At 36.8% G+C, this 16,904-nt stretch overlaps 1 protein-coding gene across 4 annotated transcripts in view; it reads left to right on the top strand.

The window, feature by feature from the left end:
- The window catches only part of Mei4 (meiotic double-stranded break formation protein 4), a 236,032-nt gene that overhangs the window by 208,116 nt on the left and 11,012 nt on the right, over nucleotides 1-16,904 (top strand). The window contains exon 5 of one of the 4 annotated variants that reach the window (XM_070011059.1): nucleotides 9,378-9,778. The exons of the other annotated variants lie outside the window; for them this stretch is intronic. Within the exon in view, the coding sequence (XP_069867160.1) occupies nucleotides 9,378-9,452 (75 nt within the window). The 3' untranslated portion in view covers nucleotides 9,453-9,778. Of the gene's footprint in view, nucleotides 1-9,377; nucleotides 9,779-16,904 lie in introns of those variants that run through there. 4 annotated transcript variants of the gene reach the window in all.

The following is a 16,904-nucleotide window of genomic DNA, read 5'->3' as shown; positions in this document are numbered from 1 at the left end:
GGAAAAACAGCTTTGGTTTTGTTTTTCTAAATTATTCTAAAAATAAGAGAAGAGGGTAGAAAACAATGCACTGTGGCGTAAAGGAAAGCGGGAAGGCTGATTTATATGGCAGGAAATACTCCTATGAACAGAAGAGAGCTTGTGATTCACCTTACAATCCTTTGGAGGGAGCCACATGAAAATACAAAGCAGATAGATATAAAAGATGTCAAGTAATAGGTGCTATGAAGAACTATATGTGATTGTGAGGAGATGGAAGATTATGACACTAGACCATGAGAGAATGCCCAATTATGAACTTCATTATGTTTCAAACATTTTCATATGTTGAGTTTGTAACTCTCAGTACTTCAGAGTGTGACTTTTAGTTGGAGACCGGACCTTTAAAGTAAATGGATCCATTAGGACAAGTACTAATCCAGCCTAACTGGTGTCCTTGTAAGATAAAGAAGTTTGGAGACAGAATAAATGCCAGGGACACATGGTTGGGAAAAGATCATGTAAAAAGGACCAAGAAAGGGACCCTCTGTAAGCCACAGAAAGATGCCTCAAAGGACGCCAGCACTGCTGGCACCTTGATTGGAGATTATAGCTGAACTATGAAATCATACTTTTGTTTTCAACATCCAGCCTGTGGCATTTTGTTATAGCTTCTGGGGCAAAGCAAAGAAACTAGGGTTGAATTTCTGAGGAGGTAATAATTAGTACATTAGCCCAGATGGAGTGAGGGAATGGGCTGTTAATAATTAGTGAAGCGACTAGCAGGAAGAAATAGTAGTGGATACGAAGTCTGGAAACTGTGAGGCTGTGGTGTGTTTGGAATAAATAATTGGTAAGAAAGTTGTTGGTTGGTTGGGTAAAGGAAATACTGTGTGCTTACCTGTAGATTGAGGAGAGAGTAGGATATACTAAGTATTGATTCTCTCTACAACTTTTAGACACTCTTCCTCGTCAAAACAACAGGGCAGCTGGGCAGAGACAAGATTCTGTAAGAGAAGGTATCTCAGAGCTGTGCTCTCACACACTGAAGAGAGGAAAGGGGCAGTGTCTGCCGCACGGACCTGACACAGGGGAAGAAAAAGAGGAGAGATGGATGGGGAATGGATGGACTTCTCCCTTCAAATGTAACATTTGAATAATAGGTGCTGAGTCTTCATTGAAAGCGCCAAGGAGAATGAACAGGAAACTATCATTTCAGTACGATTAAGTCAGGCAAAGCCACATCATGTCTTTCTTAAATCTAAATCCAAGCTGTGAAGTCTAATAGGTTTGTCTGTCATTTGACCTCTAATTCTGGAATGGCTCTTTTAAAAGCATTTAACAGAGAGATTCAAGTTAGCATTTGGAGAGGACAGATAATTAAGTACCATTCAAACTGTTTAGTCACAATGAATGCTACAGAGCTAGCAAACCTAGAATTATACATTACGTGAAGCTGTGGTGTGCTATATTTCATTAGGCAGTTGCATTATTACAAACTCAGTTTCTTTTCACAGCAAAGTAATGTAGTTTCCAAAAGAAGCTTATGTTTTAAATTTGTAATAACTGCCAGTCACCATATTGCTTTCTCATAATAAATTATTGAAACTACTCCATTCAAAGTAACTTCTGCACTATGATTATTTTAGATTAAATGCCAAAGTTGGTTCAGTTTGAGGAGTATTTACTCAATGAATTTTGCATTTTTGACAATCCTGATGAATTATGCTTTTAGAGGGCTTGTGTAGCAATGCTACATTGTCACTGTTCGTATTTGTATACTTAGCACCATGTCTTAGGTTTCCTAACATAGAATCACTTTGGTCATATTCTGATTATAAAATTGTACACTTGGCAGTACCTTAGAGGATATAAGTTTCCTCCTGTCAAGTCCTCCTTAAAAAGCAAGATATGAGTCAAGGGAGAGCTAATATAATAGCTCAGAGCAAGTGGGAATAACAGGAATGGAACTTGCATCTTGATTTCTCATACCCTTTCGTCCCATTTAATATAGATAAATGAGCCCTAGAAAGCACACTTGATAAATTATAATCATATCCATGCTGTAAAAGGAACTCATCCTAAATACAAATTTATTTTGTTGATCTCAATATAAATGCGCTAACATACTAAAAGGGTGCATTCTAAAGAAATGTTTATGTAGAAAGGCAGTTTGTCTTTTTGTGAACCTTGAAGAAGGAAAACAGGTAAAAATTCATGCCTTGTGCATAGTGTACTTGCTGAAAGATAGCCAGGCACCAGTGGCTCACACCTGTAATCCTAGATGCTCAGGAGGCTGAGATGTGAGAATCATGATTGGAAGCCAGCTCAAGCAGAAAAATCTGAGTCTACTCCTCCAAATAAGTACAAGAAAAGACCAGGCAAAATATGTGGCTTAATTGATATTACCAGCCCAACAAGTAAGCTGAATGCATGTGAAGCCCTGAATTTAGGCCCTAGTATTGCCAAATTAAAAAATACACTCCTTTTATTTATTGTGAAAATACCATACAGAGGGGTTACAATTACATGGGCAAGATAATGAGTACATTTCTTATCAAGCATTGTAGCCTCCTCCTTTGTTTCCCCTTCCCATCCCTTCCCATCCTCCTCCCTCTCCCCACCAAATCCTCCCCTCCCCCCAAAGTTGTAAAGTTCTTTTTCCACATAACAACTTGTACATCTCACTGTTGCAATGGGTCCACCTGTATCCCTGTTTAAATGATTTGTTTTTTCCCTTCCCCTCCACAAATTATACCGACATCAAATACAGTGAAAGCAGGGGTTATACCGTGGGGGAGGGATATGCAAAGCAACAAAGAAATCATCTTATAAATATGTTAGAAACAATTGCATGAAAGTAAAACATTTGAATGCACTCCTATTATATTTCTATAGAGCTGAATTTAACAGATTTTGGAAATGTGAAAAGCATTATGGGTTTCCATAAAATACGTATCATGATAAAATATTCATCTTGTAGCATTATGTGAATGTATCCCTTAAGTGTTAGGAAAGCCCTACTCCATATAAGATTTATCAAGTCGAAGTGGACATTCAAGGGATTATCGAGTTGAAGTCTTGAAAGCTAATTAATTCAGGAAGAGTAGGTGATGTATCTCCCTTTTCTGGAGTGATATAAATCAACATATAACTGACTTCTCCAAGGTCACCCCTCCAGGCATCAGAATTTAGGATTAGAAACATGTCAGGGTTCAGAGCCATAGAGAATCCCTACTCTGTTGTAACCAAGGTCAGTGTTACTGGTTCTTTATATGTAAGAGAAAAAGTCCTACCTAATTCTTTGTGGTTTACCTGAAAATGTATATATCAAAGACCTATTGCTGACCACAACTGTTATTCAATAGATATTCATTTTCTCTCCCTTTCCTTAAAGATCACCTCTCCTGATACAATGTTCAGTAACAAAGCCCACTGCCAAAACAGCCTGTTTATTGATCAAAGTCACTAAAATAACTTACAAAATATTAGGCAAGATAACAACTCTAATAACAAGTCTCATGAACTGCCACTTAAACTGAGAAGAGGAAATAGAAATGAAAGTTGTGAATGAGAGGAAGAAACAAAGGGAAAGAAAGTAGAATAGAAATATTAGGGTTATGCCATTAATCTAAAGAGTTCATTTCCAGTAAAGAGTTATTATCAAGTATATATGCCTTCCTTGTGAAACAGCCACTAATTCAAGGTTAAAAATAGAATTGAACATTTTCTAAGTAGAAGGGGCAATTTTCTAATATTTAATTAATTAATTAATTTATTTATTTATTTATTTATTTATTATTGTGAAAATACTGTACAGAGGGGTTACAATTGCATGGGCAAGATAATGAGTACATTTCTTATCAAGCATTGTAGCCTCCTCCTTTGTTTCCCCTTCCCATCCTTTCCCATCCTCTCCCCACTCCCCCACCCAGTCCTCCTCCCCCCCCCCCACCAAAGTTGTAAAGTTCATTTTCCACATAACGACTTGTATATCTCATTGTTGCAATGGGTCCACCTGTATCCCTATTTAAATGATTTGTTTTTCCCCTTCCCTTCCACAAATTATACCGACATCAAATACAGTGAAAGCAGGGGTTATACTGTGGGGGAGGGACATACAAAGCAACAAAGAAATAATCTTATAAATGTGTTAGAAACAATCCCATGAAAGAAAAAAACATTTGAATACATATCTTAGGATTCATTTCCCTAACATCAACTTATCTGACCTTTTCTGCTTGACTCAGACATATACTAGTTATTGCAAATAAGGGAAACCATGGGACCTATGTTTCTGTGGGCCTGGCTTACTTCACTTAATATAAATTTTTCCAAGTCTTTCCATTTCCTAACAAATGGGACAATGTCATTCTTTGTGATGGAGGCATAGAATTCCATTGTGTATATATATCACATTTCTTGGACCATTCATCTACTGAGGGGCATCTGGGTTGGTTCCATATCTTAGCTATGGTAAATAATGCTGCAATAAACATAGTCGTGCTGTAGTTTTAGTGTGGTCTTGTTTGTGAACATTTGGGTAAATGCCCAAAAGTGGGATTGCTGGGTCATAGGGGAGCTCTATGTGGAGTCTTTTGAGGAACCTCCATACTGCTTTCGAAAGTGGTTGAACAAGTTTACATTCCCACCAACAATGCAGTAGGGCTCCCTTCTGTCCACATCCCCTCCAGCATCTGTTGTTATTAGAGTTCTTGATTATAGCCATTATAACTGGAGTGAGGTAGTATCTCAATGTTGTTTTCATTTGCATTCCTTTTATGGCTAGAGAGGTTAAGTATTTCTTCATGTGTCTATTGGCCATCCTTCTTTCCTCTTCAGAGAAGTTTCTCTTTAAGTCTTTAGCCCACTTATTTATTTTTTCCCCTTCTTAACATTTTATTGTATTGTATTGTGTTGTAAAGGTGATACAGAGTGGTTACAGTTACATAAGTAAGGTGATGAGTACATTTCTTGTCCAACATTGTTACCCCCCTCCCTCTAGTTTTTTCTTTTTTTTTCACTTTTATTTTTTTATTGTGAACATACTGTACAGAGGGGTTACAATTACATGTTATCCCACTTATTTATTGGGCAGTAGTTTCTTTGAAGATTTGTTGTTGGGGGATTTAATTTTTTGAGTTCCAGGTATATTTTAGATATGAGACCCTTGTCCATTGTATGGCTAGTGAAGATCCTCTCCCAATCTTTGGGCTTTCTATTGATCTTGCTAGCTATGTCCTTTGCCATGCAGAAGCTCTGCAATTTTATGCAATCCCATTTGTCCAACCTTTCCTTGATTTGTTGTGTTTCTGGGTCTCTATTAAGAAAGTTTCGGCCTGTGCCAAGGAAACCTAGGGTTTCTCCTATTCCATCCTGTAATGTTTTCAGAGTGTCTGCTTTGGCTCCGAGTTCTTTGATCCATTTGGAGTTGATTCTGGTGCAGGGTGATATATAAGGATCTAGCTTTAGTTTTCTACAAGTAGTTAACCAATTTTGCCAACACCATTTACTGAAGAGGCTGTCTTTCTTCCATTCTATTTGTTTAGCTCCCTTATTGAAGATTCATGGCTATAGGTCTGTAGGTTCATTTCTGGGTTTTCAATTCTATTCCATTGGTCCTGAGGTCTGTTTTGATTACTATGGCTTTGTAGTAGAGTTTGAAATTTGGTATTGATATTCCTCCAGCACTGTTCTTTCTGTTGAGGATTGTTTTTGCTATTCAGGGTCTTTCATTGTTCCATATGAATTTTTGGATTGCCTCAAGAAGGGGCAATTTTTTGAACTTCTAAATCTGTATTAATAGCAAATGTAGAAATGTTCATTTCGAATTTAGCCACTTTTCTACAAATGTGTATATATGCATTTTATGTATATATATATATATATATAATGCATATATATTGGGGCTGGGAAGATGGCTCAGTGGTAGAGTGCTTGCCTTGCATGCATGAGGTCCTGGGTTCGATTCCTAAGCACCACATAAGCAAAAAGAAAAAAAGCCGGAAGTTGCGCTGTGGCTCAAATGGTAGAGCACTAGCCTTGAGCTGAAGAGCTGAGGGACAGCGCCCAGGCCCAAAGTTCAGGCCCCATGACCGGACTCCCCCCTCCCCAGCCAAAAAAAGCATATATATGCATACATAGGTATATATTATATAATTTATTTTATATAAGTACATACATATATGTATATATACTTTATCTATACATGTTTATATATACTTTATATACTTTATTATCTAGAATAAAATATGCATGTAGACATATGCTTTATTTACATGTGAAACAAATGCAATTACATTAATTTTTGTTGTTACTAGCTGTAAATAGGTGTGTTTTTAATTTTTTTCCTTAATCTCTCATGGTCCTTCCAAATTGTGCTGATGTGAGCCAATTAACAGATGGCATTGCTCAGAGTTTTATGGCCAAAACATTTCAAAAGAAACTCTTTTGACAGTTGAACTGCCAGGTTTCAAGAGTAAAAGAAATTCTACCATTTTCTCTACATGTCATCCAGTTGATGGTTGCTGACAGGAGAGGATTTCCACACATGATTTGCCAACCTTCACTGGTCACATCTATATCCATGTGTGCTTCTAATTTAAATAACCATCTTAAATTCTGATCAGTTTCAAAATAAGTACTTTGGAATTATCAGTTGCTATACTGATAGAATCATGGATGAAAGCCCTAATGGCTTTGTTTTGGAGAAAGTAAAAAAAAAAAAATCTTGCTGCAGAAACCAATCTGCCATACATTTGGAATACTCACCAAGTAAGAAACCCTGGAAGATTGCAGTAGACTATATAAGAATGATTCTACTTTCTTCTTTCAGAGATGCAATAAAAAGTTTTAACTGAGAACAAAAGTATACTTGGAAAAGGTAATCTTTTGCATGACTACTCTGAAAACAGTATTACCATTTTTTAAGCATAAAATAAGAATTACTAAAGCAAAATAGGTTGATCTTGATGGAAATAAACGAGTATTTAACGATGCTCAATAATTTAATAGTTAAAATGCAATATAGGGAATTTTTACTAAAATGCATCAGTTTGTTAACAGTGACTGGTTTTATTTTTAATATTTTATTATCTTTAAGTAGTTGTACAAAGGAGTTGTTACTCATTGAAACAGTTTATGATACAGGGCATCTTGATCAATATCAGCACTTTAACATTCTCACCCAGACTCCTCATCCCACCCCTTCCCTTGCTTTTCTTAATTTTAGGTTACACATTGAATGTTTGCAATTAAACAAAGCAGTTTATGTGCACAGTGCATCTTGATCTGTGTCACCACTTCAACATCCTCACCCCCCTCCAATCTACCCTTTCCTGACGTTCTCAATTCTGTGGTATATACAGTGAATTACTGCCTGCATTCTTGGTCCCACCCTCCCCTCCCCTCTAGCTTTAAAAGACTTGTTTGGTTAGGCACTGAATGGGCATAGGCAGATCTGGGAAGAGAGTCTGGCTTCTGCAGACGTTTTTCTCTTTGGATCAGAAAAAAAGAAAAAGTAAGTAAATAAATAACCTGCTAATCTGCGGGCCTGACCACTTTCAGTTGGCAAATAGAGAATTTGTAAATTAAATATTATCAAATGTCAATATTCTAAAAACAGATTGCAATAAGTAAATCACAAGATTTTTCTTGATGAATATTATAAACAATTTACAATCACCTTTTAGCTGAAAGCTCACAAATAGATAAATATGAACTTGCAAGTCTTCATACAATTACTAATAAGGATGCAAAAATCTATTAGGATTTGATAAAACTTTAATATTGTGATTTTCTCAAAGAAATTTCATGAAATAGTTTTTCTCATAATGTAAATAGAACATTAAAATCCTAAGTCAAGTAGCCATTTTATCTAGTATTGGAATTGTTTTTTCTTTTATGTCAGTCCTGGACTTGCACTCAGGACTTGGACACTGTCCCTGGGATTTGTGCTCAAGTGCCTCTACTACTTGAGCCATAGTCCAACTTCTGGCTTTTTGGTGGTTAAATCAAGATAAGAATCACATGGAGAGCCAAGTGCCAGTGGCTCCCACCTGTAATCCTAGCTACTCAGGAGGCTGAGATCTGAGGATCATGGTTCAAAGCCAGCCCAGGCAGGAAAGTCCATGAGACTCTTATCTCCAATAAAACGCCAGAAAACCAGAAGTGGCGCTATAGCTCAAGTGGTAGAGAGCTAGCTTTGAGCTGGAGAGCTGAGGGACAGCAACCAGACCAAGAGTTCAAGCCCCATAACTGACAAAAAAAAATCACAAGGATTTTCCTGCCTGGGCTGGCATTGAACCATGATCCTCAGATCCCAGCCTCTTGAGCAGCTAGCATTACAGGTGTGCGCCACCCCAGCACCTGGCTTTTATATTGAATGTTTTGGTAGTTTTGGGGTTTTTTTCCAATAACCTCTTCATATTTATTCAGAAAAGTGTTTTTTGCTGTTGTTTTCATTTTCATGTTATTTATATGCAAATAAACCAGGTGAAATAGTGAATTATATTGTCTGGTCTGTGTGTGTGTGTGTGTGTGTGTGTGTGTCTGTGTGTGTGTCTGTGTGTGTGTGTGTGTGTAAAATTGTATATAGATAATTATACTAAACCATATTAAATTTTAGCTTTAGTGTTCAGATTTGTCATATTAGAAAAAATACAGTTTAACATGACAATGGTTCAGCTCTAGAAGTAGGAACTTTTGTTGGTAGTGTCGGAGATTGAGCCAGGGCCCTACATATGCACTGTACCTCTGACCAGCATCCTAGGTACTAGACATTTTAAAATAAAATTATGTATGATATGGTAACATATACTCTTGAAGGTAGGAAAACATTTGAAATCTAGGTGAATTACATGTTTAGTGGCCTAAATATCTGCTCTAAAACTGTGAACTAAAAACAAAACAAAGCAAAAAACCAGAATAGAAATTTATGCAGTGAATCTGAGAATGGTTAAGGACCAGATAGATACTCTTTTAGTGTGAAAATGGCTTGACATCCCCCTAAACATGAATAACCTTTCTTACTTTTGATTTTAAAATAAAATTATATATATATATATACTTTTCAGCTTAAAATAAAATTATATAAATATATATGTATAGCATTTTCTCATGATATAAAAGCCTGAAACAAAATATGGCAAATGTTTTATGTTTACATGCTCTGGGCATTTTAAATTTGAATTCTAACTGCATGTTTTTTATTTTCTAAAACTGAGTCGAACACTTAGAATTATAAAATGATGTGAAAAGTGCATTTTGGAGTCTTTTTTTATTGTTACAGAGAAAACACCATGCCACATCTGCCACACTTGAAATGAGTGACCACAGGGCCTCCACTCAGCCAGATTAGATACTGATTTAGTTTCCTCTCCATTCCATTTCTTAAATAGTGTGTGAGACTGAAAAATGCTGAAGATAGAACTTTTAGGCCACACATGCCTGAATCTTTTACTTTACAACTGTGATGGACAAGCAGTTTGCATTTCCCTGTCTGCATGCTGCTCTGGCCATTATGCTAAAGGAGCTAAAAGTGTCTGGATACCAGCGCCGTCTGTGGCCATCTGAGGAACACACCTGCACTGTTGCTCTACAAGTTGATCTATGCAGTCCATCCAAGAAGAGCACACTATGACTAGAGGGACCCAGTCACTGTCTACAAGACCAGGGACTGCTCAGGGTCTGCTTCCCACCGTGCCCCCGAAATCCAGGAGCTTCACCTTCTACCTTCAGAACCGAATTTGGTTTCCCAGGGATCAGGAGAGAACAAAGAACAGGCACAGTCAGCTAGACCTCAAGGACAGCTAGACCTCAAGGACCTGGCCCAGGATAAACTACTATGGCTCCACAGCTGTTCGATGGAAAGAGATCGATTTTATCACTGAGGAAAAACAGAAGAGCCACGGAAAGAACTGTAAAACAAGCAGACAGACATAACTGTAGCAGTCAGTGTAACCTTTCACACACTCAGAAAGAAATAATTTACACACTCATTTACTGCCCTGTCTGTGGATGCTGTGTCAAGACCTGCATTTTTCATTCTTAGTGGTATTTTGTAGTTACTTTTAAATCACTTAGAGGACTAGATACTTAGGTCATTTTGCATAAAGATGTGTTCTTTTTAAATTTGGCAGAAAATGAATCAGGAGAATATTTGGTTTTTCCCAGAGACTTATGTTAAGCGCACAAGCTTGAGCATCCAGTCACTTTTTTTGCTTGTTGTGAGTCTGGGAAGAACTGAGTGAAGTGTTCTTGGCCTCCTGAGCAACGCTGGTTATGAAAGAAAGCACTACCCATCCTCCACTGCGCCAGTGAGAAGCAGGCTGCCCAGCAGGGCTGCGCATGTTCTGAAACACAGGAAAATGCCTGAACGCTTCCTCGTGGATTAGACTTCAACAAAACACTTCCAGAGAGCAGGGCACGAGTTTTCATGACTTGTCCACCTTAGCAAGATGTTTCTTTAGTTCTGCAACTGATATAATTAGTTCTTCATGTACAAAATCAGGCTGTATATGGAATTTAATTTTAAGTATGCTATGGCCACAGTAATGATTTACATTATTGATTTAGACGATTTAATTCAATGGTTAATTTAAATAATTTATTTCTTTGGAATAAGTATGTTTGGTGATATAAGACAAATATGACCCCATAATTTTTTTAACATTTAAAAGTAACACACTTTTCTTCTAAGTAATTATTTACCTGTATGTTAATCATGTATCAGTCATTTTTATTACTTAGTAATCTTAACAATGGGTGCTGTAGGACAATAATTCCCCATGAATAAACAAAAAAGGTCTTCATCTTCAAAATGTGTATTAGGCTAATTTGCTGATAGTGTCTTCAAATTTTTAATTTAAATGACACCTCCAAGGTGAAATACTACTACTACTACTACTACTACTACTACTGCTACTACTACTACTAATAATAATAATCACAGTTTTTCACTTCCTCCAACCCCAGAGCCATTTTCCTGAAATACATCCTGAAGTGCACCATCTTTCACGTTCCAATTTTTTTCTTTAAAAACATTGCAAAAAAAGTTGAAGTTTTTCTTTCTGGTTTCTAATTTCATATGTTAACTAATTACCTAGTCCAAGTTCATAGAAAGCTACGCATTCAATCACATAGCTAGTTGGATTTTGCACCTTGGTTTTAATGGAAATAGCTCAGGTCAGTGCCTTTAGATAATCGATGTGCAGGCCTTATCTTCGCATTCCTCAACCCTTTCTTTTAAATATCTACTTTTGAGAATCCCTTTGCCATCTCCTGCTGTAATTGAAAGACTTTTAGCTGGAAGAAGGGTAGGGGTTTTAAACAGCATGGGGGTAGCTAATTAGATAGCATTATTTGGGGCCATTCAAATGTGAAATATGAAAAGGAAGTCTTGTAAAAAAAAAACACGTTTTATACTCTCTCAGCTTCCTTAAGTCATTTATATACCTTCACAAAATTGCCTCTGCTGCAAGACTCACTAGGGGACTCCATTCAGTTCAATTCTGATGATTACCACCTGGAATTAGGACCAGCGCTGCAGGTTAAAGGCAGTTCCAGCAAGACTGGCCTCACATCACATGCCAGGGCACCTCCATTTCTGACCAAAGGGGAGGAAATGTGAGCGAGTTCTCACTATTTCTGTTTCTCACTATTTCTCTCCAATAATTTCCTATCATGTCATAGAATTAAGAAAAGTGCAATACTTGTTTTGTTTTGTTTTACTGAAATTAGTGCTAATTAAAAAGGCATGTGTCCAGTTTCATACAGCATAGGGTATATAAACATTATTTTAGATTTTAGTTTTGCAGTATATATCTGAAAAGTATAGTGATTCTTAACATGCATATTACTATTCATTCTAGAATATTTTCCTGTTTTCTTTCAGTGTATTTAAAATCTGAATTTTTCAAAATGTGTTTTGCTTGTAAAGTTTTGTTGGTTTACATTTCCAAAATAATTGATCTAGAATTTGTTGTGATACTTACTGAGTGAACTCTTCATGTTTTTCTTCATGGTATGGTTTAGTAAGAACTCTGCATTGATAATCATTTTCTACACAACCATCCTACAATCCATATTGTATTATAATGTGACTATTTGTGTAAGTCATTTGACCATGAATGATGAGGCCTAAAGGTTATGAAGCTGCACTTCTTCTTCATTACCTTTGACCTCTGGGTGAACAATGTGCTTGGCATTAGCTACAGAAGAAATGCTATTGAAGAGATGAACTACGGCACACAACAGTGGGATAAGTTCTCTGGTTCTGTACTCCTTTTTGTTATCAGCTGCTGCCTCTTTAGAAAGCTCCCTCTAGAGCCAGTTGCTTGCTGTGTAGCAGTTAAATTTTTCCAAGTTTCTTAGTAATAAAAGATAATGAAAGTAGTTAATACAGAAAAAACTTATACCTTGAAGTCTATCTAGTTCCAAGTTCATTTTATTTGTATTATGTACAAGATTTTTCTCTTAAAAACTTTTACAAGTATATCATCAGGCAACAAAATTGGAGGTTTAACATTTCCCCATAGAGAGCTATTTCTCCATCTGTTTCAGTTATGTGCCCTAAATATTATAACTGTATACTATACTTTAGTCAGTTTGAGCACATAGATATAGATATATGATATGCACATGGCCATGTATATATTTTCCTATGTTTATATTTTTATCTAACTTATGCATGTGATGCCTGTGAGAGGAAACGTTCTCTGAGCCTGACTCACTTCACTCATAATTTTTCCAGATCCATCCATTTTCCTGAAAATAACATAATATTCTTCCTGATGAAACTTACATTATATACAACATTATATATATGTTGTAAATATTGTGTATTTCATATATGTTATATATTACATGCATATCACACATACTTCTGTGTATGCATGCACGCACACACTCACAAACACATATATGTGTATATATACTTATATATATATATATATATATATATATATATATATCACATAATTTTCTTGACCCATTCATAAGCTTTGGGCATCTGGTCTGTTTCTGTTTCTATAACTTGGCTGTGGTGAACAGTACAGCCATGAACATGGGTGTGCAGGTATCTTTATTGTCTCTAGACTTTCAGTCTTTTGGATAAATGTTAAGAGTGGTATCCCTGGATCATAGGATCGTTGTATGTTTGGTTTTCTTTACACTGCCTCCTGCAGTGGCTACACTAACCTACTGCAGTATAACAAAGCTCCTTTTCCTCACATACTCACCTGCATGTGCTGTCCATATTTTTGATGATGGAATTTCTACTAGGGAGAGATGGAATCTCATTGCTCTTTTCATTTGCATTTCCTTTATGGCTAGCGATGTCTCGGCCATTTTTACTACAACTGGAAAGTGTTAATTTAACTACTTTGCACATTTATTAAGTTATTGAATCATTGGGACTTTAGGTTTTTGAACACCTTTTTGGTTCTGGTCTATACCCTTGTCAAATATATAGCTGGCAAAGATCTTCCATCCTATAAATGGTGAAATAGAGAGTTCAGTTCTGGCCAGCACCATCTTGGCCAGATGGCTGGATGGTAGGGTCTGGCACCTTGTCTTTATGGTGGGGGAAGGTGAAGCCTCTGCCTCCTAGGTGATGGGCATGACTGAATCCCTAGAGGCAGGGGCGGGCACTTGGCTGATAGGTTACTAAACCTGTCAGTCCAGTTCCTGGGACTGGGAGTTTCCTGTGGCTCTGTCCCCTGACCTGACCCTATTTAGGCCTGGACCAGCTCAGGTGTCATTACTCCATGCCATGTGTCTCTGTGTTCGTCTCCTGGCTCTTTGCTGGCCACCATGGTGTCCCACTTTAGCTCGCCATTGGAGCTGAATTGGTTTGTTGGTATTGTTTTTATTCTTTATTTCCTCTCTGACTTTCCTGGCTCAGTTTCCCAACAGTGTTAAATGTATTTGCTGGCTGATGGTCTTTGAGACAGGTGTCCACCATGCAATCACTAGCCTTTTAATATAAAGACTGCAAGATTAGACCTCTCAAAAATGTGACGTCTCTGTTTTCTCACCTTATAAAAATGGTCTTTTACCCTAGGAGTGGGATGTCCTTTGCTGTGCAGAGCTTTTTATCTTGATGCAATCTCATTTGTCAGTTCTCTCTCCTTCTTTGCTGAACCCTCAGAATTCTGCCCAAGAAGCTCCTGACTATGCCAATAAGTTCTAATGTTGCCCTGGCTCCTTCTATAGTAGTTACAAGGTTTCAGCTCTCATTTTGAGGCCTGTGATCTACTTTGCATTGATAGTAGTACAAGATGAGAGACAGGAATCCATGCATATGGATGTCCACTTTTTCCAATACCATTTATTGAAGAAGCTGTCTTCTTTTCAGTATATGTATTTGGCTCCTTTTTCAAAAATCAGATAGCTGTAGGTATATGGATTCATTTTAGCACTTCTAGCCTTTTCCGTGGGTCTCCATGGAAAATCTGTTTCGGTACCAAGAAAAATTTAAAATGTGTACTTGTGATATACCTCGAACATTGCTTTCTTTGCTCACGATGGGCTTAGCTATTTGGGGTCCTTTGTGATTGCATAAATTTTTGGACTGTTTGCTGTATCTTAGTGAAAAATGACCTTGAGATTTTGAATAGGTAGTGCATTGAATTTGTAGATCACCTTTGATAGTATAGCCATTCTTACAATATTAATTCTACAATATTAATCTATGTTCATGGGATATCTTTCCAACTTCTGAAGTGATCTTCAGTTACTTTTTTCAAAGTTTTATCATTTTCCTTATAGAGGTCATTCATCTACTTGACTAGGTTTCTTCATGGGTTTCTGTTTGTTCTTATTTCCCTCACTATCTGCTCCTTTTTTGGTGTATGGAAAGCCTACTGCTTTGGAGGATGATTTTATATTCTGCCAGAAACAAGTTTTAAATTGACCAAATTAAGTACCTTCAGCATATGAATTTACTGTATGTCCATTATAATTCTAAAAGCTTAATTTTATAAACAGACAGTAGTAGAGTCAACTGTATAACAGAAACAAAACAAAATGTCTCTGTAAATAATGTATAATTTTTTTCACCTTCCCTGCTTTTCCATGTTTTACAATTTTACCTAGGCCTTTGATATCAGATTCTGATGAAATTATATTATTGAACTAGTAATACATACTGAAATATGGGAGAAAGGTTAAAATGTGTTGTTTTTAATTTCTACCTTTGGGGGTTAATTAATAGATTATCTGAGAACATTTAGATTTTGCTTTGTTTGCAAACAAAGTTATTGGAAAATATTTGGTCACTTATTTGCCTGTGTCTAAACCCTTTTCAATAATCTTGGATTTTAGATGCAGTGTTCTTTTAAAAGTATTTGTACACACACACACACATACATACACATATATATATATGTGTGTGTGTGTGTGTGTGTGTGTGTGTATATATATATATATATATATATATGTATACGAATATACTTCTTGCTTTGGTAAATGTTTCAAAACCTAGCAATACAGCTCCTACAGGTTGGACATTTACTGATGTTAACTCTAACAAAACTGGCTCCTTCATTTTGCCTGGTTGACCAGGTTTCAATGTGTTCTTAAATAATCTTTACCTATATTAAAAAAAAAATTGCCAGGTGCCAGTGGCTCATGCCTATAATCCTAGCTACTCAGGAAGCTGAGATCTGAGGATCATGGTCTAAAGCCAGCCCGAGCAAGAAAGTCCGTGAAATAAAAACCACTAGAAAACCGGAAGTGGCGCTGTGGCTCAAGCGGTAGAGCACTTGCCTTGAGCTGAAGAGCGCAGCGATAGTGCCCAAGCCCAGAGTTCAAGCCCCACGACCGACCAAAAAAGAAAGAAAGAAAGAAAGAAAGAAAGAAAATTTTAAGAATTTCCTTCTGGCTACTTAGACATTAGTTTACCATCAATAATGGTCAAATGAACATCTGTTTCTAACATATAGTAGATATTGCACCAGCTGTGATTTCTGTTTTGCAAACTCAGTCTTAATTATGTGCTTGGAGTGGCTTAACCTATGGAAACAGTACATATTCTCTTGTCTATCTGTGCTATACTTTAGGGAGCTAAGTATTAACATATTGGTCCTTATGTAATCAAGCACTCTCTTTAAGATTTTCAAACACATAAAGCTAATTTGGCCTACAGTGACATACATCAGTCCTGGAAAAGGCTGAAGTGAGTTATTAGGCACTAATGACTTCTCTCCCTATTCTCTCTTTAAGCTCTCTGCTTTTCCTTGCCTCTCTGCTTTTATTCCAAGCATAGATGGGCTCTATGGTAGTAGCCAAACAGGTTTTATCTTTGCCACAACATGAAGTCATTCTCCTGAAAGAATCTTGCCTTCCTTCCTAGTAGGAATCACACCTGCAGGATGAACATGAATGGCTCTTCCTTTCCATCCTTTAGCCTCTTCTCCACTGTGTGACTCTACCTTTAGAATTCTGTTTAGCTCCTGTAGTGTTCAGTGTGCAATGTCATTATTTATTTACTTCCTTGTCTCCGCGGATATGTGCAGATTGAGCTTCTCTAATACAAAAAGAATGAAATTGAAAATGCTCCAAGATATGAAACTTTTGAATGCTGACTTGATGGCATGAACAGAAAATTTCAAATCTGGACTTCATGTGACAGGTTATAGCTGAAATGTAGGCATATTAAAACTGTCACATAAAATTACTTTCAGACATGTATATAAGAGAGATACATGTATATACACACATATCTAGAGACATATATGCATGAATATATATATACATAGGTATACATATATATGTGTCTTTATGTGTGTGTGTGTGTGTGTGTGTGTGTGTGTGTGTGTCTATATAAGAGGAATTTCTGGTTTTATACCAAGAATAGACAGGTAGTCCCTAACCATATTTTACCTATGCTACAACCTGGAAGTCATCTCTCCTGAAGAATCCTG

The sequence above is a fragment of the Dipodomys merriami genome, unplaced genomic scaffold (assembly GCF_024711535.1).
Source record: "Dipodomys merriami isolate MVZ:Mamm:240054 unplaced genomic scaffold, mDipMer1.0.p SCAF_8, whole genome shotgun sequence".
NCBI classification, from domain to species: Eukaryota; Metazoa; Chordata; class Mammalia; order Rodentia; family Heteromyidae; genus Dipodomys; species Dipodomys merriami.
The sequence above is the reverse complement of the archived record's forward strand: the minus strand, read 5'-3'. Positions and strand labels throughout refer to the sequence as shown.